General features: G+C 33.2%; 1 protein-coding gene across 1 annotated transcript; it reads right to left on the bottom strand.

The window, feature by feature from the left end:
* Nucleotides 1-14,691: 14,691 nt before the first annotated feature.
* Nucleotides 14,692-23,687, bottom strand: LOC132756565 (uncharacterized). Its single transcript, XM_060747664.1, has 6 exons — nucleotides 23,328-23,687; nucleotides 22,800-22,924; nucleotides 18,350-18,478; nucleotides 16,916-16,990; nucleotides 16,055-16,232; nucleotides 14,692-15,694 (listed from the first exon to the last, which is right to left on the bottom strand). Exons 1-6 carry the CDS (start codon nucleotides 23,463-23,465, stop codon nucleotides 15,344-15,346), a joined length of 996 nt encoding a protein of 331 aa, XP_060603647.1. The 5' UTR covers nucleotides 23,466-23,687; the 3' UTR covers nucleotides 14,692-15,343.
* Nucleotides 23,688-23,987: the final 300 nt, after the last annotated feature.

The following is a 23,987-nucleotide window of genomic DNA, read 5'->3' as shown; positions in this document are numbered from 1 at the left end:
CACTTCCTTACCTACCTTACCTATTACCCCTTACTCATCCTAACCGCGAATTTGAAGCATATCCTTACTTGGTTAACCTACCTAGTACCTTACTCACTACGTTACCTAGTACCTATTACCTATTACCCCTTACTCATCCTAACCGCGAATTTGAAGCATATCCTTACTGGGTTAACCTACCTAGTACCTTACTCACTACCTTACCTATTACCTATTACCTATTACCCCTTACTCATCCTAACCGCGAATTTGAAGCATATCCTTACTGGGTTAACCTACCTAGTACCTTACTCACTACCTTACCTATTACCTATTACCTATTACCCCTTACTCATCCTAACCGCGAATTTGAAGCATATCCTTACTGGGTTAGGGTTAGCTCACCATAACCCTCTATTACTCTATTACTCAGTCTATTACTCACTTTGATATTTTCTATTACTCACTCTATTACTCAGTCTATTACTCACTTTGATATTTTCTATTACTCACTTTGATTACCCTCTATTACCTATTACCTATTACCTATTACTCATCCTAACCGCGATATTTTCTATTACTCACTCTATTACTCAGTCTATTACTCACTTTGATATTTTCTATTACTCACTTTGATTACCCTCTATTACCTATTACCTATTACCCCTTACTCATCCTAACCGCGATATTTTCTATTACTCACTCTATTACTCAGTCTATTACTCACTTTGATATTTTCTATTACTCACTTTGATTACCCTCTATTACCTATTACCTATTACCTATTAGGGTTAGGGTTAGGGTTAGGGTTAGGGTTAGGGTAAGACCTGAATGGCGTGGATGCCCAAATGGGCATTCGAGTGATGCCCAAAATGAATTTGATTGGTCAATATTATCACATGGTAACAGGGTTAGGGTTAGGGTAAGACCTGAATGACGATGATGCCCAAGGGTTAGGGTTAAGGTTAGGAATGCAGTCAAATACGAAGATTGATCATTGAACAAAATGGCGGCCATTGATCAAATGTTTTGATTGGTTCATTTTGTCCCGTGGATTTTATTTAAATGTATTCGTTGATATAGATGTTGTGGTTGTTGATTGATTGTATTAATATTTATTGTGACCAATGATGTTCAAATAATATTTTGTATGTTTTAAAAATCTTTAAGAAATGGTTCAAGGTTTTGTTGTTTATATTTCCTTGTTGCTAAAAATAGATTCCTTTGTTCTGAATTCCCGCGGAAAATGCCACGTGGTTAGATATAGATTCAGTTTGATTAAAGCATTTAAAGTTTCCAAGATGGAGACTATTTGTTGCGTTATTATGTTCAGTGTTGTTGAGCGCGGCATATGAAATGGGATTTTCATATTATAATTATAATTGGATTGTTAATTTATGAGAAGAATGCATTTTTGCTTATATGCTGTTTTGTTTGAAATATTTTACATATTGCCAAAATAAGAAAAAAATAATTAAAAATAGAAAAACATGGAATGAGAACTCGGAGAAAAAAATACAGGTTATCATTTGGAAAGAGGAATGTTTTAGTGATGTTTGTTATGGTGCAGAGTTAATCGGGTCGGCTGTGCCTACTATGCATTTTGTAAAATTTGCAAGAAAGTCTGGACTCATGTGGAATAATATAAAAAGTAGTGGGAAGTGAAACATAAACTTCATTTATTGAGCATATACATAAAGAAATAAGAGGTCGGAGTCATTGACCCGGTTCGAGTCCCAGGACTCACCTCCAAAACAAACCTTACTCCTATGCAAACCCTTACTCCTAACTCGTAAGCTAACCTTTTGTTAACCAACCTTAATCTTATAATTATTAACGCCACTCTGATAGATATTTATGTTATTCATGTTCACCCAGGAAGGATATTGTGCCTCACGTTCACCACCAGGTACCTCTAAGCTTACCCAGATTAGTATGAAACAGATCAAGCTTACTTTGACTACCCCGTTTACTCGTGTGTTTGCGCAAGTGATTCTGAATCATATTTACCTTACCCTAGATTACTCACGGAACTTTAAGATTCCTGAGTTTACTCTAAAGCAGATCAAGCTTTCCCATGATTACCAACCTTACTTCAAGCATTAGTCATATTGCTCTGAAATAATATATAGCTTACTGTTGATTACCCTCCATACAGCTGTCTTTACTCAACTGATTCTGATCATATTTACCTTACTCTTAATTGCCCAGATAGCTCCCAGCTCACCTAGGTGACTCTGAACCGTATGGAGCTTACTTTTGATTAGCCACGTTACACTGATTACTCAGATTACATCGAATGGTATATGGCTTACTCATGTCTTTACTAAACAGATTCTAAATCATAGTCCAGGGTAAGCACGATATGCTTCAGGTTAGGCTGGGTAAACTTAGATTTATCTAGGTAATCTAAAGTAAGGTAAATATTGTTTAGAATCAGTTTAGTTAAGACATGAGTAACCTGGGTGATCAAGAGATAGCTAAATATCATTCAGGGTAACCAGAGTAAGCTTTATATCATTGAGAGTAATCTTAGTAATAGTTGTAGTAAGGTGGATTCAGAATCAGTTTAGTAAAGACATTAGTAAGCCATATACCATTCGATGTAACCTGAGTAATCAGTGTAAGGTGGGTAATCAAAAGTTAGCTCCATACGGTTCAGAGTCACCTAGGTAAGCTTGGAGCTATCTTAGCAATTAAGAGTAAGGTAAATATGATACAGAATCAGTTGAGTAAAGACAGCTGTATGGTGGGTAATCAACAGTAAGCTATATATTATTGCAGAGCAATATGACTAATGCTTGAAGTAAGGTTGGTAATCATGGATAAGCTTGATCTGCTTCAGAGTAAGCTCAGTAATCTTAAAGTTCCGTGAGTAATCTAGGGTAAGATAAATATGATCCAGAATCACTTGCGCAAACACACGAGGAAACGGGGTAGTCAAAGTAAGCTTGATCTGTTTCAGACTAATCTGGGTAAGCTTAGAGGTACCTGGTGGTGAAGATGAGGCACAATGTCCTACCTGAGTCAAGAATAACATAAATATCTATCAGAGTGACGTTAATAATCATAAAAGTAAGGTTGGTTAACAAACAGTAAGCTTACGGGTTAGGAGTAAGGGTTTGCATAGGAGTAAGGTTTGTTTTGGAGGTGAATCCAAGGGCTTGAACCGGGTCAATGACTCCGACCTCTTATTTCTTTATGTATGTGCTCAATAAATGAAGTTTATGTTTCACTTCCCACTACTTTTTATATTATTTCTCATGAGTCCAGACTTTCTTTGCAAATTTTACAAAATGCATAGTATGCACAGACGACCCGATTAACTCTGCACCATAACAAACATCACTAAAACATTCCTCTTTCCGAATGATAACCTGTATTTTTTTCCCCGAGTTCTCATTCCATGTTTCTCTATTTTTAATTTTTTATTTCATATTTTGGCAATATGTAAAATATTTCAAACAAAACAGCAAATAAGCAAAAATACATTCTTCTCATAAATTAACAATCCAATTATAATTATAATATGAAAATGCCATTTCATATGCCGCGCTCAACAACACTGAACAAAATAACGCCACAAATAGTCTCCATCTTGGAAACTTCAAATGATCTTATCAAACTGAATATATATCTAACCACGTGGCATTTTCCGCGGGAATTCAGAACAAAGGAATCTATTTTTAGTAACAATGATAATAAACAACAAAACCTTGAACCATTTCTTTTAAGATTTTTTAAAACATACAAAATATAATTTCAACATCAGTGGTCAGAATAAAAATTAATACAATCAATCAACAACCACAACATCTTTATCAACAAATACATTTAAATAAAATCCATGTGACAAAATGAACCAATCAAAAAATTTGATCAATGGCCACCATTTGTTCAATGAACAATCTGCGTATTTGACTGCATTCTAACCCTAACCCTAACCCTACGCCTAACCCTCTAACCCTAACCCTCTAACCCTAACCCGACACCCTAACCCGACACCATAACCCTTAGCACCAGACTTGTAATCAGGGTTAGGTGTGTAAGCAGGGTAACAATCAGGGTACCCACCGGTAACCCTATTTCCAGTTATGTCTGCCAAAATGGGTTCAAGTAACCCTAGGTAAGCTTCGAGGTTTAAAGGTAAGGGTGAGTATGGGGTTAGGGTTAGCTGAAATTCCATTTCAATACATAATTTATATAGTCTAAATAGATATACTTACGTATGTAACCTATGGTGTTAGGTCGGTAAGGAGGGTAAGCACCAGGGTTACCATCTGGGTTAGGTGGGTAAGCAGGGTAAGCATCAGGGTACCCACCGGTAACCTTTATTTCCAGTTATGTCTGCCAAGATGGGCTAGAGTAAACCTAATTAAGCTTCGAGATTACGAGGTAAGGGTGAGTTAGGGGTTAGGGTTAGCTGAAATTCCATTTCAATATATAAATATAGTCTTAATAAACATACAAATGTAGGTAACCTATGGCGTTAGGTGGGTAAGGTTCGGGGTTCGCTTCCGAAAAAGGTGGGTAAGCACAAGGGTTACCATCTGGGTTAGGTGGGTAAGCAGGTTGACCATGAGGGTACGCACCGGTAACATTCTTTTCCTGTTGTGTCAGCCAAAATAGGCTAGAGTAACCCTAGGTAACCTTCGAGTTTACGTGGTAAGGGTGAGTAAGGGGTTAGGGTTTGCTGAAATTCAATTTGAATTCATAATTTATATAGTCTTAATAAACATACCAATATATGTTACCTATTGCGCTAGGTGGGTAAAGTTCGGGGTTTGCTTCCCAAATGGTGGGTAAGGGGGGTAAACACCAGGGTTACCATCTAGGTTAAGTTGGTAAGCAGGTTTACCATGAGGGTACGCACCGGTAACATTCGTTTCCTGATGTGTCAGCCAAAATAGGCTAGAATAACCCTAGGTAACATTCGTGTTTACGTGGTAAGTGTGAGTAAGGGGTTAGGGTTTGCTGAAATTCCATTTCAATTCATAATTTATATAGTCTAGATAAACATACCAATATGGGTAACCTATGGCGCTAGGTGGGTAAGGTTCGGGGTTTGCTTCCAAAATGGTGGGTAAGGTGGGTGAGCACCAGGGTTACCATCTGGGTAAGGTTGGTAAGCAGGGGAATCATCAGGGTACCCACCGGTAACCTTCATTTCCAGTTATGCCTGAAAAAAATTGGCTAGAGTACCCTAGGTAAGCTTCGAGGTTACGAGTTAAGGGTGAGTAAGAGGTTAGGGTTAGCTGAAATTCCATTTCAAACATAACATATATAGTGTCAAACATACTAAGATGGGTAACTCTTGGGGTTAGGTGGATAAGGTTCGGGGTTCGCTTCCCAAAAAAGTGGGGTAAGTGGGGTAAGCACTAGGGTTACCATCTGGTTAAAATGGGTATGCTAGGTAACCATAAGGGTACCAACCTATTACCTTCATTTCCTTTTCAATTAATCAAAATACGCAAGAGTAAGCCTGGGTAGGCTTTCAGGTTACGAGGTTAGGATTAACTGAATGGTTGGGTTAACTGAAATTCCATTTCAATACACTATTTATGTAGTCTTGTTAAACAAACTAAGGTGGGTAACTTTCGGGTAAAGGCGGGTAACTTTCGTGGATTGCTTCCAAAAATGGTCGGTAGGGTGGGTAAGCACCGGGGTTAATATATTGGTTTAATTTGCAGGCTGGATAACAATCAGGGTACACAGCGGTAACCTTCATTTCCTTTTCTATTAGACAAAATAGGCTAGAGTAAGCCTGGGTAAGCTTACAGGTTACGTGGTTAGGATGAGTAAGAGGTTAGGGTTACCTGAAATTCCATTTATATAATATTGAAAACATACTATGATGGGTTACCTTCGGGGTTAGGCGGGTAAGGTTCAGGGTTCGCTTCCCAAAATGGTGGGTAAGGGGTGGAACCACTAGGGTCACCATCTGGGTAAAGTGGGTATATTGGGTAATCATCAGGGTACCAACCGTTTACCTTCATTTCCTTTTGAATTAGCCAAAATACGCAAGAGTATCCCTTGGTTGGCTTACAAGTTACGAGGTTAGGATGACAAAAGGGTTGGGGTTACTTGAAAATCCATTTCAATACATTTTCTATATAGACTTGTCAAACAAACTAAGGTGGGTAACTTTCGGGTATAGGCAGGTAAGGTTCAGGGTTTGCTTACTTTTGTACACTTTTGAAAAAAAGAAGGTAATAGTCTTTGATAGAGAAAGCTATGTCTTTGTTTAAAACAACTGCAACAGTTGACCCATGGTCTTTGCACACGCTGAGCACCACTAAAAGGGTGAGTAAGGGGTAAGGGTTAGGTAAGCTATAATTTCATGTCAATACTCTATTTGTACGGTCTTAATAAACATACTTAGGTGTGTAATCATCAGGGTTAGGTGGTTAAGCTTTGGGGTTCGCTTCCCATAAGTTTGTGTAGGGTGGGTAAGCACCTAGGTTACCATCTGTGTTAGGTGGGAAGGCTGGGTAACGATCAGGTTACCCACCGGTAACCTTCATTTACTTTTGTGTTAAACAAAATTAGCTAGAGTAACCCTGGGCAAGCTTCGAGGTTACAAAAGTAAGAGTGAGTAGCTAGAGTTCGGTTAGCTAAAAGTCAATCTTAATGCACTATTTGTATAATCTTTATAAACATACTTAAGTGGGTAAGCTTCGGGGTGCGGTGGGTAAGCTTCAGGTTCGCTTACCAAAAATATGGATCAGGTGGATAAGCAGCGGGGTTAGTATCTGGGTTAGGTTGGGTAACCACAGTTACCTTCAGGGTTCCCACCGATAACCTTGATTTCCTTTTGTATGAGCCAAAATATGCTAGTGTAAGCCTGGGTTAGCTTGGAAGTAATTAGGTTAGCATGGGTAAGGGGAAAGGGGTAAACGGCATATGGTTTCTTATTTATTTCGAGCCAAAAGTAAACAAAGAAATTTATTTTTCAGTAACAATGCTTGTATAATGAAAACAACTACACTATTATATTTAATAAAGCAAATAAAACAAGAATACTTTTTCAATTAACTTTCATCGTTAAAATCAATCTATCATCATTATAACCATCGTTATCATCATTGTAGTCATCAATTAATAATTTATAATAATTGATGAACAAATATCCTTATCTTGAAGACTTTTTAAAAAGAATCATATACATGTATTTAATTGTCATCATATCATCATCATCATAATCATCATTATCATCATCATAATCATCATTTCACTATCATGATCATGATGATCAGCATCATTATCATCATTATGATGATAATCATCGTCATCATGATCATCATCATCAGTACCATCATCATAAGTATCATCATCATCATCATCAAATTTTATCATCATAATAATAAAAATTAAACTGCATAAAATCATTATTATCACGAAGACAATTTTGCCTTTAAATAAATCGATCAAACAAATAAAGAAAAATTAAAGACTAAAAAACAACTTCAGTATTTATAAAGTAAAAAAAAAACCATCAAAATATTCGAAACCAATTTAAATTATTCCAAAAATATTTTCTATTAAAAGCAACTCTTCAATTCTCCACCCTTTTACAACAACAACGCCACTACAAATGAATAATTGAAAATGTGGCGCATGCGCAAACAAAAGAACCACGTGACATCGACAGCTAATCAGATCACCAGGGCTCATTGAACAGTAATGAAATGGTAAAGGCTAAAAAAACAGAACCACGTGATATCAACAACCAATCAAATCACAAGGGCTCATCAAGGGCTCAAGAGCCGAGGCTCATTTCGTCAAACAGCCACTACCCTAACCCTAACCTTAACCCTAACCCTAACGACCGCACTTCTCAGACCGCATTTCGTACTTTTGCCTGTACCCTAACCCTAACCATTTCCGTTCGGTTTCAGCTTTTATCGTATCAGCTCGGGCTCAGTCACAAATAAGGATCGGTTCAGCTTTGTATCACCTTCAGTTAAGCTTCGAATCAACTTCGGATCAACCCCGAATCAGATCCGGTTCAACTTCTACCATTTCAGCTCGGGTTCAGCCACAGATCATGATCGATCGGTTCAGCTTGCTAAAATCTTTGGTTCACCATCGGGTCAGCTTAGGATTAGTTTCGGTTGAGCTTCATTTCATCTTGAATCATGTAAGCTCGGGCTCATTAACAAGTCAGCATTGATGCAGTCGTGAAAAGAGGGAAAGAGAAGGCTGACCGAAGCTGAACAACAATAAAAATGGTGAACTGGGGCTGAACTGGGGCTGAACTATTTTACTCTTACCATTAACCTTTACTGTAATCCAATATAATCTTATCTTTGTTCATCGGAAAGCAAAGGAACCTGGTCCCCCCGGATTTATAGCCGGTATTAGCTTCTAAAAGGAAGGAGTATCATTGGGCGCCACCCAACTCATTGTCGCCAGGTTTTGCTCACACTTCACTCTCCCTAAAGACCGCACGTTGTCATAAAACAGAGCAATAGTAAATGCAGTATCAATGCTTTAAATTTCAGTACACATAGTCAAACTTTTTTTTCCAGTGAAGAAGTCAACCATCCATCAATCAATCATCATCATCCATCGCCGTCGTCGAACACTCAGCAACTGCACGGCATAACACAAATATGACACAAGCAAATTTTTCTTATCCAAATTACACCTTTTTTTAGGAATACCAAATAGAAATTGCCATAATCCATTTTTAGCATTTATTAATATCCAAATCGAAATACAACTTTTCAATTCACATTCTGCACGTTTTATAAAAAATTCAATCTATCATTTAAATAACACAGGCAAAATCTTTTTAGCCTCCCTACAACAAAGCAACTTCAAAAAAAAGACATTGTCTTATTCCATTGTCTCAATAAAATTTGTATTTAGAAGCGCGCGCAAACATATTGAAAATAAAAAACGCGTGACTATTCCGACCAATCAGAAAACAAAGTGTTGCATAAACCGTTGTTGCATTTCGTATTTATCCCTTACCCTAACCCTAGCCCTAACCCTAAATATCTATCAGAGTCACGTTAATAATCATAAAAGTAAGGTTGATTAACAAAAAGTAAGCTTACGAGTTAGGAGTAAGGGTTTGCATAGGAGTAAGGTTTGTTTTGGGGGTAAAACCCAGGGCTCAAACCGTGTCAATGACTCCGACCTCTTATTTCTTTTTGTATATGCTCAATAAATGGAGTTCATGTTCCACCTCCCACTACTTTTTATATTTATTCCAAATGAGTCCAAACTTTCTTTGCAAATTTTACAAAATGCATAGAAGACACAGCCGACCCGATTGACTCTGCACCATAACAACATCACTAAAACATTCCTCTCTTCTAAATTATAATCCGTATTTTTTTCTACGAGTTCTCATTCCATGTTTCCTATTTTTTATTATTTTTCTTATTTTGCAATATGTATAATATTTCAAACAAAACAGCATATAAGCAAAAATACATTCTTCTCATAAATTAACAATCCAATTATATAATATAAAAACCTCTTTTCATATGCCACGCTCAACATCACTGAACAAAATAACGCAACAAATAGTATCCATCTTGGAAATTTCAAACAATCATATCAAACTGAATATATATCTAACCACGTGGCATTTTCCGCGGGAAGTCAGAACAAAGGAATCTATTTTTAGTAACAAGGAAAGATAAGCAACAAAACCTTGAACCATTTCTTTTAAGATTTTTTAAAACATACAAAATATAATTTCACCATCAGTGGTCAGAATAAAAATTAATACAATCAATCAACAACCACAACATCTTTATCAACAAATACATTTAAATAAAATCCACGGGACAAAATGAACCAATAAAAACATTTTGCATTCCTAACCCTAGCCCTAACCCTAGCCTTCTTTTAAGATTAATTTGATTAAAATACAAAAATTGAGATACATTGTGTTAAAGAGCAAATAAGCCCAAGTGTTTTCTCATGATAAAATCTAGTTTTTTCATAAATCATACATATATAGAATTGCCAAAATGAAAGAACTTAAAAGATGGTGTCGACTTGCAAAAAATCTCAAATTCATTGACATGTTAATAAGGAAATTTAGCAAGGCTTTTACATTTCAGTGAAAAAATACTGATTTTGTTGACTATGCGTTTATTGCAATTTTTTAAACTGAAGCAAAGTTAAATTGAACTGATGGAAACAGTTGCTGTTAAAGTTTTGTTGATTGAATATTGTGTTTTTTTTGTAACACTAAATATTAAGTTCGGTCTGACATATTTTTGGTTTAAATAGTATGGGCAGTCTTTTTAATCAGCAATTCATGTACATGTATATGTTTCTTGTTTGAATTTCAAATGTGATAAGGGAAGTAATCACGGCCCGGAACGTTTGTTAAAGTCAACTGGATTGTCAACCCTTAACGTGAAATAGTATTTTTACTAAAGAGGCACCTTGAAATTATGGTGACTGCTGTAAATGGATGACAATTTGCAAGTCCTAAATTTTATTAAAAAATAACTGATAAAAATTGAATGAGATTTTGTTTTAAAACTGAATGTGTCGTCACGCCACAGATGCCCCCGTCCCCGCATGCAGCCGACATTTCAGATGTTTTTATATTTAGTTGCAAATTGGTTTTTTACAAACTATGTTTTTTTTAAGTTTTAGTTCAAAGCCCTTTAAACTATTCATATAGTATATTTATAGCATATTGTGGCCAAAATAATGACTACATACATTTCTACAAAAGTATGAAAGCTGAAACTAAAAATTCAAATTTTCTCCATCATTCAAGAGTGATAACTTTGTCCAAAATCATTGAACCATGGCCAAATTCAAACTTGAACTGCTTATTCCTAAAATGTATCTATATGTAAAATTTGGCGGGCGCAAAATAAAAGATATTTAGAGTCAGAAAGGAAATGCATAGCAACATGTACATTTGTGCTTTTGAATTCACGTGGCGTTTTAATATACAATTTTTCTGGATAGTTAAGTATCAGTCTATGAAAGATATCGTGTAAAATGATGTTTATTGAAAATGCTACTACATATACTTGGTACTTATCGTTAAATAATTGTCAGATAAAATGATAATTTATCGTTTTTATCATTGTCATTGATCGGTAAGAGCGCTCAATATGTGTAGGTATGTTCTGGAGACTAAACTATAGTTGTACAATCAAAGTAGTTTTTGTTAAAAAGTATTGTTTGAGTGGTATTATACCTGTTCATTTTTTCGGTAAAAAACGTGGTTGAAAAAGAATCATTAAATGAGAAAATTAGAGAAATTATCTATTAGTATTTATTAAACCCACAAAAATATCGATCCTCATGTCCACTTTTAAAAAAAAATAATTCCTTTAATACTTAATACAAACAGAAAGCATGCAGTAATGAAAACATTTATTAATTTATCATATTTAATTGGTCTGAAGAAAAATAGGAATCAAATTGGAAAAATGTGCAATCTGGAGAAAAGTGCTGCCGGTATTTTCATCTTTCCATACGGACAGCATTTTGTCCGGGCGGAGTTAGCTTAAATCCGCCCGAACAATAAAAAACATACGATATTTTCTTGAAAGTTTTAGAAGCGTTAATTTAATTCAATTATAACGAACTGACCATACAACTAACATGTGAAATGAATTTTAAGTGGTAAGCACACTTATAAATGGTAGTGAAATTTGCAACAACCCTGGTGGTGCAAAGATCTTCCTGTGGCTTTTATAATATGACTCTGTCTCACCTTTTTTCTGACCAACAAATTCAATATGTTATTTTATCTCTGTCTTTTTTCAGGGTAATAGTATCAACATTCTTATGTTGAAACTTGAGCTAAAGTCGTTGCACGGAGGCGTGACAGATGTTGCTCTTTTTCATTATCCCTCATGTACAATCTAAGTCAAACAGAGTTGGCAATATCTATTTTATTTTGTTTTTATAAATGTTTCCGAAGGAACACACATTTTCCAGATTTACATACTTTAGCAAGATTTATTTCCTTTCTTGTTTTAACTCTATAATTCTCTACGTTCAGCTCTAAATTGACACTTTTGCCTATCTCAGTTATTTTTTACATTGATACTCATCTTTATAAGCGATGCATGCTTTCGGATCCGATCCTATTTCATCATTGATATTATGAAAGTAATCATTGTATGTAAGTAATGCTCGTGTACAAATATTTGAAATAAGATAGTTCTAAAATATTGACTATGATATATATACAGCGCATACTATATCAAATAATATCACCCCTGTCTCAAAAATATGTGTTTACATTAACGGACAATATATCTAAATCATCCATATCAGCGCAAGTATCAGCAATTAAGACTTCATTTCGGAACGAAGTGAAGTAAAGAAATTTGATGTTAATATTTGACAATATTGACAGAACTGTTTAATGCGATTGGTATCGATATATTACATATAATATGAATGTGGTTATACCCTCTCAGGGGTTATCTTCTAAACATCATGTAAACTCAATGGTAGCGAAGGAACTAAAATAATATAAAAGTACAGCAAATAGCGAGACAAAACTGAAACATTGATAGTACAAGCTATTATTGTACCTCAGTACGTATGCCTACCTTTTCGGGATGTCCAATACAACAGTTTTTGAAAAGGATTGTCCATTAGCTTTTGCGGTGAAGATCCACACTTTTGCTAATCAAGCTGTTAAAATACTGTTTAGAATACTGTGATTCATTTACTATATTCATAACATTTATTGTATTCATATTTACCAAAAAGCTCAGTCTCTAATATACAAACATTGCAAAAGAATAGAATCATGCTTTGATAACATTTTAGTGATTTAAAATCGTGTAAACGTAGTCTGCGCAACAATACAACACTAGGAAGCTGAAATGAAGTGTATGAGCGCATATATCAATGTTAAGCAAAAATTAAAGTATGAATTCAATTTTACAGGTCAGGAACTCGCACTTTTTGACCATTTATGAAAATTTCTTAATGCTTATTGGTATGAATGGAATAAATTTTATAAACAGTAACCCCATTCTATTAAATAAATTGTACAAAACACAGTAAAAGACCTTTATTAAGAATGAAATATGTTACTACAACACAGAGAAGAACAATTCAGAAATAAAATATATAAAGTGCATATGAAATACTTAGTAGAGAAATAATTAGTTTAATCCTGAATGACAGCCTGTTGAAAGAGTTTTTGATCTGGTTAAATGTTACGCTTGAGTCTGAGGAATTATTCTTTTCAGCGTTAATTACGTTTCTTAATACCCCGGGCCCAGATATTATTGGACACATTAAAGGTCATTCGTATAAAACGCGAGCTTTTTCATGGCAACGGAATGATTTGTGTTTCGGCAAAGTTGTACGCAAAAATTGTATTTATGGTGTTAAAGATTTACTTAAAGTTTTAGAAAGCAAACGAATTGTTGCTTAAAATCTGAAAACTTTGAATATGTGGCCTTTGGCTGCATAGAAATCGAAATATACTAAAAAACCTTTGAATGTCGAATAAGAAAACACAATCATAGTTTAACAGTAAACAACTTTAAGCGTATTATGCTTTTATCTTCTTTATGTTTTGGTAATTAGATTGTTATTTTTATGTTGTCATTTTGCAGTAATAATTTGAGTAATTTTTTCACAGTAGCTAAGAGCCAATGCAGTTGTATCGTGAGGTAAATAGTCGTATTTTAACAATCTTAATTATATGCAAGAGCCCATTGTGGTAACCTATATTTTCAATCAACCCCCGTCCATACTTCAATCGCTTTGGTATAGTTAGGTAAAAGAATGAAAATAAAATGTGCCACTTAGAAAGATATCTTTATATGAAGAAATTAGAGGTCAACGATCGGATCAAGTTTTAAAACGATTTTTTATCTTTCCTGTAGTACTTTCGAACATTTTAACACTATGAAGCAAAACAAAATAAAACTAGATTTATTAAAATCTAAAGAAATACAGGAAGGGACTTAATGACTGTAATATTTACAGTAATAAACAGAACTGTGTTCTTCTTAATAAAGACTATTGTACAAGCTTTATGTAACTCCCCTTACTGACTGACACCTGATTATTTTGTGCAATTAAGTTTGGAAATTGTTGAGATATTCTTAATTGAAATCGCATTGAAATTTAACAAACAATAGAAAAACATAGTACAGGAATTGATGTTGATGCAGACGGGACGGGAGCGTGTTTGTTTAATATCTTGACTGTATTGATTAGCTAGAAACATCCGATACTTAATACTAAGTTCGAAGAATGTGTATATTTCAAACGTATTCCTTTCCTATTTGAATCATATGTTTCAACTAGAATATTTATTGAATGTGAATACTTTTATGGTTGATTTTTTTAATGGATTATGAATTGAATGAACTAAAGTTTCTTTTTCTTTAAACATATACATTGATGTTCAAATGAAAACAGTTAAAAGTGAGTGATGGTACGGTTACTTCAATACTTATAACTATTGAGTTACTTTTCCGGATATGTCAGCATAAATTGCTTTCGTTGGTAAATCTTGAAATTTATGTTTCCAGACATGTAATAATACGTTTGGTTTTCTTTTGAATTCTAGAAATGAAAACACTGTTCGCACCCATACGTAGAAGGCCCAATATGCCCGGAAAGCAATTTATATATGCATTGTCCATTTGCCATGTTGTCGGCAAAGTCTTTGGTAATCCTTAAATATTTAATTGTATGAACCATTTGCTTTCTTTATTGTTAAGTATAAATAAATCATTCGTGTCATCATTACAAACCAAGCTGTACAACTTCTTAATATGTATCCAATTATCTATTTATTGAGAAAAATCCCCATGATCCGATGACTTGATACAAAAACACAATGCTAAGATTTTACCCTACAAGAAAGGGCCTATATTTCATATTACATTTCATAAAATACAATTGTAAGGTATTTTTCATAATTTCTGAATGTTTTTCTTATTTCTTATGTACATTTTTAAGATATTTTTGAAAATAAATTTACACGGTGATTTCAAATACATAAATGCAAAGGCATTTCAGAGCTGCTTCTATGTGTTCTCCACATAAAAATTCATAATTTTAAACTGTGGTATAACCTCATAATCACCCTGTTGGATTTAAAATCTGATTGCCACGTTTAGTACAGCTTCTTTTAACAAAAACCCTGTTCTGCCTAACCCTAACCATATACCTCAAGTTTGACATTATCACCAATGTAGATTTGTTTAAATAAACACAATAATAAAGCTGTAAATAACTTGTTTGTAACAATTCCATCTTTATGAAAATATATGTGATTTATTTGGAACCTAAATGATATCATTTTTACAAAGTTATTACTTAGTAATCTTTGCAATTAGACATTGTTTGATTTGGTATACCATGTGCGTTGACCATTTCACGTTAAGAACCTTAGATTTATAAGTGTTAATTCATTAAGCGTTCTTATAATCTTGTTTTCAATTTTTATCCTCCCCCAATTGAATGATTGATTTCTAACTATTCGAAACATATAATTGTATAACTGCTTCAGAATTTTAAGTTGACCCTTTAAGGGAACATTTCCCCATGTATTATTAGTAAAAACGTGTTTAATATGCCCATTCGTTGTTTGATGCTTGAAGCTAAATCCAAAATGTATTTCAATACAGAGTTGTTTCACATTTCGTAGTTTTCCCCCCTGTATCATTTCAGGGAGTGCATCCCATTCCCATCCTTCAATGTCTATTTTTAGAATGTCAATTGTTGCCTGCAATGAAATTATTGAAATGTAAAACAAAACAAAATCTGTATGATATTACTATGCTTTTGGTATATTTAGCTTAATCGATTTATTATAATACTTGCTTCCAAATCCGATACGATATAAAAACGAATTCTTAAGCATCTGTTTCATTTAAAGCTAAGATTTGCAGAAGAGTCCTTTCATTAAGTTACTTTTGCAGTCTTCATCACAAGAATGATTAATATTGTCACATTTCAGAAAATTAAAGTAATTCATAACAAAAGCTACAAAACGAATATTTTTCATATGACATGTTCAGTTAACTAATCGTATGATTATCATATTAACTAAAATAACACCGAACGCTTTCTATACAAAACGTACATCTGAATGATTAAGCGAATCCATAATTGATGACAGTGTTTGCATCTGCCATGTTTTCCACAAAGGCTTATTATGATGTCTCCATATTTCGGGTTCCGTTTGAATGAAATTTTTCCCGGACAGGCCAATCAGGTGATAACCTATGAAAAATGGTAATGTCTTCTGTTCAACTGGCATGCTAGATGAACAAGACTAAGATTAAATACATCTTTATATCATTTATTTAAGATCTTTTTATTTAAATTTGCTTTAAATATATTAAATTGCTAACTTACGCTCAAACATACTGAAAGCCTGACTTAAAACCACATTTGTTGGAGTCATGTTTGACATTTATGTCCTCAAACAACTTATTGTGATGTAAATACAAATTTTATTTTAATCTTAAAAGTTTAATTAAAACTACATTATAAGCATAAATTATTTCTTTAACATTTTAATTAATCAATTAATATACCAAGTGATAAGGACTGTGTTTGTCCTAGAAAGTCTTAAGTGTAACATGATTCCTGGGACTTTTTGCCAACTATGGGACTAACAAAATACCTTTTAGTAAATATTTGATCTTTATCCTAGACATGGACGTTATTCAATTTTATTTTACTGAGCAAAAGTTACTGAGCAAATAGGTACACCATGGTTATAAGGCATACGCTTAAATCAACGAACATACTTATCTACATGGCGATTAAGAAATTTAATAAGTATTTTCATAGATGTCATAAGTGTGGACATTTTCTTTTATACTTAAAACTTAATAAGTTTTAACATCTTTTAATTATCTAATCAGTTAAAACAATAGCACCCAAATAGTTTCATTATGAAACATAAAATCTTAAAGTTCTTAACAACGCTACAAACCTTGGATCAAACGTGTGAATTTCACAATTGAAATTTTTCCATATACTTTCTTCGAAGTCGAAATTAAACTTTGACCTATAAAATATTGAGAAAAGGGACTGAAACTTTAACACATTTATATTTATTCAATTGCAAAGATTTTGTTTTAGAGAAATCAAAATAATGGTTCTTAGCGTTCAATTTAAACTAATGTTAGTCAGAAACTGTTTTTTCCTTAATTTCTGATTCATTATTATGTAATACTTAATGAAAAAAGATGTGCATGAATAAGACATAATAAAACGTTTTTACAGACTTGATTTAGTAATAATTTTATACTAAGTATAATACGCACATGAATTAAATAAATAAATGAATGAATGAATAAATATTATTTTTCTCTGATATCAAAGTGTTGAGCGTATTTTAAATTGATATTTATGGAATGCCCTAGGCTAATAGTTTTGACTTATAATCTGTAAAAGAGTATACTAAACAACTGAAAAAAACTGTTTTATTGCCGTGTAGTTATCATATTCAGACATTTGCAATCACGAGATGAATTTGACTTATACTATTGTATAAACGTTGGTTTTGCATGATCAATTACGATATTCAAGTCCTAAATTTGCTTTCGTATTTAAGTAATTCTGTTCCCAAAGGTTGAAATATGAATGTCGTGTTTAATTGAAGCATGATACACGTTTGGATGGGGACCAAACGTGGTTTACCTAAAACTAATAAATTTAGGAGACAGTTGTAAAATTTACTATTGAAATAAAAAAAATTCAAGATCATCTGTATGGTCGGATATTTTGGCAAACATTTAATTACATAATATCGCATGAACCATCTGAATAACAATTTCAATTACCTAATAGTTAAAATAACAAAAAAAAGGATAGATATCTATTATTTAAGTGGTAAGAGTTAGCAGTTCTTGGCACCTTTTAGCGTTTTTGGAAGTCATATACTTATTCGTACCTATCTAACAAAATATATATCTGTCATTTATCTTGTTAACACGACAAGTTACTACTTAGTCAGATAGTTTACGTGATAATTACATGGTTAAATGTTGGCAAAAATTTGCTACCGTACATTTGCATTACTAAATCTTGTAGTTCATTCTTAATTTTTGAGCAAGAAATTATTATTGTTGCTACACTAAAATAATAAAATATTTTTCAATTCGTCGCTTGTGTTCATTAAAGTGTAATAAAGAGTTTGACAATGCAAGGACCAGAATTTTTTTTAAAATTGACAAATACCTTACTTGTGTTTGTACAAGGACCAGAAACAAATGATTAAAAGTTGACTTATACCTTTCTTGTATTTGTAACCCTTTTCGAAAGAGAAGGCACTCATTAAAATGCACTGAGATCAGTTCATATAAAAAGAAAATAAGGATAAAGGATAAAAAGGATAATTTGCTCAGTTAAAGAAACAACCTACCCAAAAGAATACACGTTGCATTTTGATCCTGGTTTGAAAAAGTCATCTTCACATACATTTTTTCCTGTTGATAGTTTCTGACCTTGGCGAGTAATATTGCAGCAGTAGTACTGTTGAAGATTCACATACCTGGAAGAAGCACGAATATATATATAACATTTATTTCATTTGATATAGAACTAAGTAGTGTATTTTGTTTTTAAGGATTACGGACCCTTATGCTCGCCGATATGAATTTTTCATATTGTTTTCTTATCTAAATGGTATAAGACATTTATTTTTCAAAAAATAGAAATTTTCACCATCAAACTTTTTCATTAATAATTGTTTGAGTGCCACACCCCATTTTTTTGAATTTTTGCTCATATTTTTATGACCATGGCATATTTAGAAGAATTATTTTTGCATAATGAAAATGTTTTTTGTAGAAATTATATATGTCCTGTTTTCATTTTGGACCTATAGATTGTAAAAAGTGAATGTTAGTAATTAGTATTCATTGTGTTTCAATTTTCTTCTTCTTAGGAAAATGCATGCACATAAAATGAACTCCTTTTTTCACAGGCTAAAAATAACATACCTTTTCTAGCAACTAAAACGTGTTTTCTCATGTAGGAAATCTAATAAAATTGAAAGCATTACAGAGACACTTTATCTTTGCATACCGTGGCTAAGTCCTTAAGAAAAAATGTCAAAATCGCTAAAAAGACACTCAAAAAATCTAAAAGAAAAACAGTTGCCTTGACTGCGACTTGAACCCCATATCCCTCACTTCCTAAACGAATATCTTACCCCTGGACCACGGGCTTCCAATAAAAAGTGAAAGAAGAAAGTCAAAAGCAAACCAAAAGATTCTAAATTTAGAATGTCCATTATGGTATGAAATCCTTAATGCACACAACTTCTGAAAGACCTGTAACCAAAGGGAAATAATCAGTAGTAGTTGTATTGATTGAAATCTGTAGGAGTGATTTCCCTTGGCTGTTTTATTAGTTAGTCATGCGTGTAATTGTTCCCGCCGTTTTCTGAATTGTCATCAGTTTTTGGTAGAAGGCAGACATGTTTTTCATTTATTTATAATGATAAGTTGGTTATTAATTCTTAAAAAGGATTGTGGATTTTGGATTGAGGTTGGTGAAGTTTTATATTGGTTGCTTTCTTTGTTTAAGTGAGTTACAAATGAGCTGTGTGTCTAAAGTTTATTAAAATAAGATTGTACATGATTTGTTTACAATGCATCTGATAATGGCAGCATATTTAAAGTAAATGTCTATTTGCAGTAGTTAATATAAATCACTGTCGTTCTCTATTGTGCACATGTTTAATTACAGTATGTTGCAGTAACACTACAAGACTGAGAGTATTTTTGTATGAGTCATTGAGTGTCATTTGAGTCCAATCCACAATTGGTATGTATAATTGTACAAGCCATATTATTGTTTTTACTATTTTATAAGTTTACTATATTTATTTAATAGGCCACTGGATTGAATTATTTTATATTGACATGGGAATTCGCTGTTCATCCTATAAAATTTTACAGCTGAATGTTGATTAATACTTAAGTTATTAATAATGACCTTAACCTTTGACCTTGTGACCCCAAAATCAATAGGGGTCTTCTACCTTATATGGACAATCATCCTTAGAAGTTTGAATATTGTGGGCAAATTGGAACTTTAATTATGCTCTAGAAACTGTTTTCAGTATTAAGGTAAAAGTGACTTTGACCTTTGACCTTGTGACCCCAAAATCAATAGGGGTCTTCTACCTAATATGGACAATCATCCTATGAAGTTTAAAAATTGTGGGCCAATTGGAACTTAAGTTATGCTCCGGAAACTGTTTTCAGTACTAAGGTAATAGTGACCTTGACCTTTGACCTTGTGACCTCAAAATCAATAGGGGTCTTCTACCTAATATGGACAATCATCCTATAAAGTTTGAACATTGTGGGCCAATTGGAACTTAAGTTATGCTCCGAAAACTGTTTCAGTTTTAAGGATATAGTGACCTTGACCCTTGACCTTTTGACCCCAAAATCAATAGGGTATTTCTACCCAATATGGACAATCATCCTATGAAGTTTAAACTTTGTGGGCCAATTGGAACTTAAGTTATGTTCCGAAACTGTTTTCAGTATCAAGGTCATAGTGACCTTGACCTTTGACCTTGTGACCCTAAAATCAATAGGGGTCTTCTACCTAATATGGACAATCATCCTATGAAGTTTGAACATTGTGGGTCCAATGAAACTTAAGTTATGCTCCGGAAACTGTTTTCAGTTTTAACCTTTTCCCTTATATAAGCGTGTTTCAACGGCTTTTGCCCCCCCCTTTTTGAAGCCTCAAACAGTGAAAAAATGCCCTATTTAGGCCCCAAACACCGTTTTTTGTTTGAGAAATGTTGTTAAAAAAGTGACCACTTTTTCGGCGCCGTCCCGCATCCAAATATTACATCAGGGGGTTGCCAGAAGGGGAATGTGCCCCCTTCTGATTGGGAGGTTTGAAGGGGAGCGGAGTCCCCCTCATCGCCAAGAAAATTTTGGACATGTGGCAGGCTAAAAATGGCCTCAAGTCGATCTTAGGGTAACTAGTAACCGACGCTGAAAAGCCTTTTACTCTATTTCAATTCATGGAGAAGTTGCAGCACTTTGAAATCAGTTTTGATGGAAAAAAAACAATGCAAAATAGTAATGTTTGGCAATTTTGAGATGTCCCCCCGTTGCCATGGTAACAGGAAATTTACCATTGAGCATGCTGTTACAGAGGCTATGGTGTAGTCAACATTTGTGCCAAGTTTCATTAGTATTGAAGCATTTTTCATAGTTTCCTAGCAGTTTGAACTTGTTACAAGAGGCTTTTCAATGAAAACGGCCATTTTTCGCAATATGCTCATGGGGTAAAAGGTTAAGGTAATAGTGACCTTGACCTTTGACCTTTTGGCCCCAAAATCAATAGGGGTCTTCTACCTAATATGGACAATCATCCTATGAAGTTTGAACATTGTGGGTCAAATGGAACTTAAGTTATGCTCTGGAAACTGTTTTCATTTTTAAGGTCATAGTGACCTTGACCTTTGACCTTTTGGCCCCAAAATCAATAGGGGTCTTCTACCTAATATGGACAATCATCAAGTGAGGTTTGAACATTGTGGGCCAAATGGAAATTAAGTTATGCTCTGGAAACCAAATTGCTAACGGACGGACGGACACGCTATGACTTAAATTGTATAAATTGTGTTGTGTTAATGATCTCAGTATGTACATGTATTTAGTATTGCTTTATTTGTTTGTTCCATGGCTTGATCTTCTTGATACTGATTCATAATTGATTGGAGCTTGAAGTTGTTATGTGACTTTAACCTCTTGGGTTAAATCTACTTGAAGCTTATTATAATTATATACCGAGATCATACACTGATGGACATTTCAATTAAAAGTATTGAACGAACTCAGCTTCGTTGATAATCTATACCTTTACATCTTTAAGGGCATAATTTTAACAAAGGTAACAGACCTATTGACCTTTAAAAGATAAAAGTTTAATACAATGTAACTTCTAAGTATGTTAAATTCAAAACACGGATAATCTTTTCAGATGGGTCAAATAGTATTGCTTACTAAGTTAAAGCTAATAATACTTTAAAAGTAATGCACTGTAGTTTTTTTTTAAATCTCAAGTTATGTAATACACAGTTATATATCTTGCCCACTATATTTACGAAATAATATGAGAAAATATGTAGCCGGTCTTTGAAGGAAACACGATTAACAGGCTTTATTTCCCCTAGCTTGCCACTCTCAAAAAGAAGTGCTCAAGTTGCACATAGCAATTTTATTCTATGAATAATACAAACATACCAACAGTATAAAAATGTTAATATATCCGTTCAAGAAACATTTGAATAAATTTGTAATGCAGAATAAAACAAAAAGCAAATGACGTTTTGATTACTTCTATGGTATGTGAAAATAACTGGTTCAACCACACGTTCCTAAAACAACACTTATAATTATTATTTTTAAAACTTTAATTTGAAATAAGTGACTGTCAAAAGGTTGAAATTCACTTTTTTGTATTATATGAACATTAGAAGCAATTATCATTTAATGTGAGATTCATGTAAAAATCAATTCTTTTATAAACCTTAAAATGTACAATAGATAAATGACTTAGAAAAATCTTATGCTCACAATATCCAAAAGAAGTCTTCACTGTTCTAGTATGAAACTATTTTATTTGCAAACACCTCCTATCGAAAAGTAATTTTCGAAAATCTGACGATACCAATTACAAGAATATGATTTATGTTTCAAAAGACAATACAGAAATCATTTCTATACATGTATCAAAAGAAAGAAGGAGAGGATAGGTATCGACTGATTTAGTTATTGTTCTTCTGATCATATTAACATATGTTTCTTATCAACAAAACTGTTTATACTTACTTGTTAAACAATAAATACAAAGAATTGTTGTCCATTTTGTCTATAATGTCATCATCAGGTATTTGAAATAAATTATGTTCGTCTATCACCTTTTTACATCTACTTTTGTTACTTTGCATCTGCATCTGGATATGAAATTGACAATATTGATCAACTGATAAGATAATAAGAATATTATATATATATTGCCCCTTGTCTTTACTTGTGCTCTGGATTTATAACGATATTTTTGTCAATGTTTTAATTTTAAATTTTGGAAAAGCACTTATTGGTACATTTATCGCATATTCTTAATATTTGCTTCAGCAAAAGTCGTCAAAAAACCCTTTTGTCTGCTTTGTATTTATCTTTAGTTTATGAATAATTAAATAGATAATGTGTTTTGTCATTTCCATTATTTACATTATATTCCCCGTTCTCTTTTGCAAATACCTTAATAAATAAAACAAATTTTAAGTCATTTAAATGAAGAATATATATAGTTATAAATGTAAGAAAAAAGTATACACAAAGTGCATTGAAACTTACCACAGACATTTTACGTTGATGAACAACAACATCAAAAATGCATATTAATGTTAATAGTCCAATCACAAACAAAAGCCAATTCGCTTTTATTCTATTTTTAGTTCTCGACGGAACTCCGCTGTTATTATCATGACTCATTTTAAATGCTGGTGGTGTAGTTTATAGATACTGATATATCATTTATGCCTCTAATAAATTCTAACTAAAAAAACACCTTCTTACAAGCTGAATTTCAAATTGAAATAAAAAGACTATCATTATGCAAATACATCAACGTCATATGTTCTCGGCCTTGCCATCTCGCAAAAACATATGCTAACATTGTTTAAGCATAAATGTAAGAAATGGTGTTAATATATCGAACTTAACTGTATGATGTTATCGATTGTATTCTTGACACAGGCATGAAAACATAGGATCTGACTGTCAGAAGAATGACTGCTTTGATAATATTTATTATAATTAAGGAAATATTTAGAAATAAAACCTATAACCTATTTCCAAGATATGAAGGCTGGGCAGTACCGCCTGACTTGAAATTGAGATATTTTTAGTTGGAAAACCAACATGTTATGGTTGAGTTAGTAATATTTGTTATCTTTTTCTCTCTCAAATCTATATATAAATTTAAACAACAAATTCAGATTATTATTGACGCAA

This window comes from Ruditapes philippinarum, unplaced genomic scaffold, assembly GCF_026571515.1.
Source record: "Ruditapes philippinarum isolate M1 unplaced genomic scaffold, ASM2657151v2 ctg8643_1_1_1_1, whole genome shotgun sequence".
NCBI lineage: Eukaryota > Metazoa > Mollusca > Bivalvia > Venerida > Veneridae > Ruditapes > Ruditapes philippinarum.
Note: the sequence above shows the minus strand (reverse complement) of the source record. Positions and strands in the feature narration are given on the sequence as shown.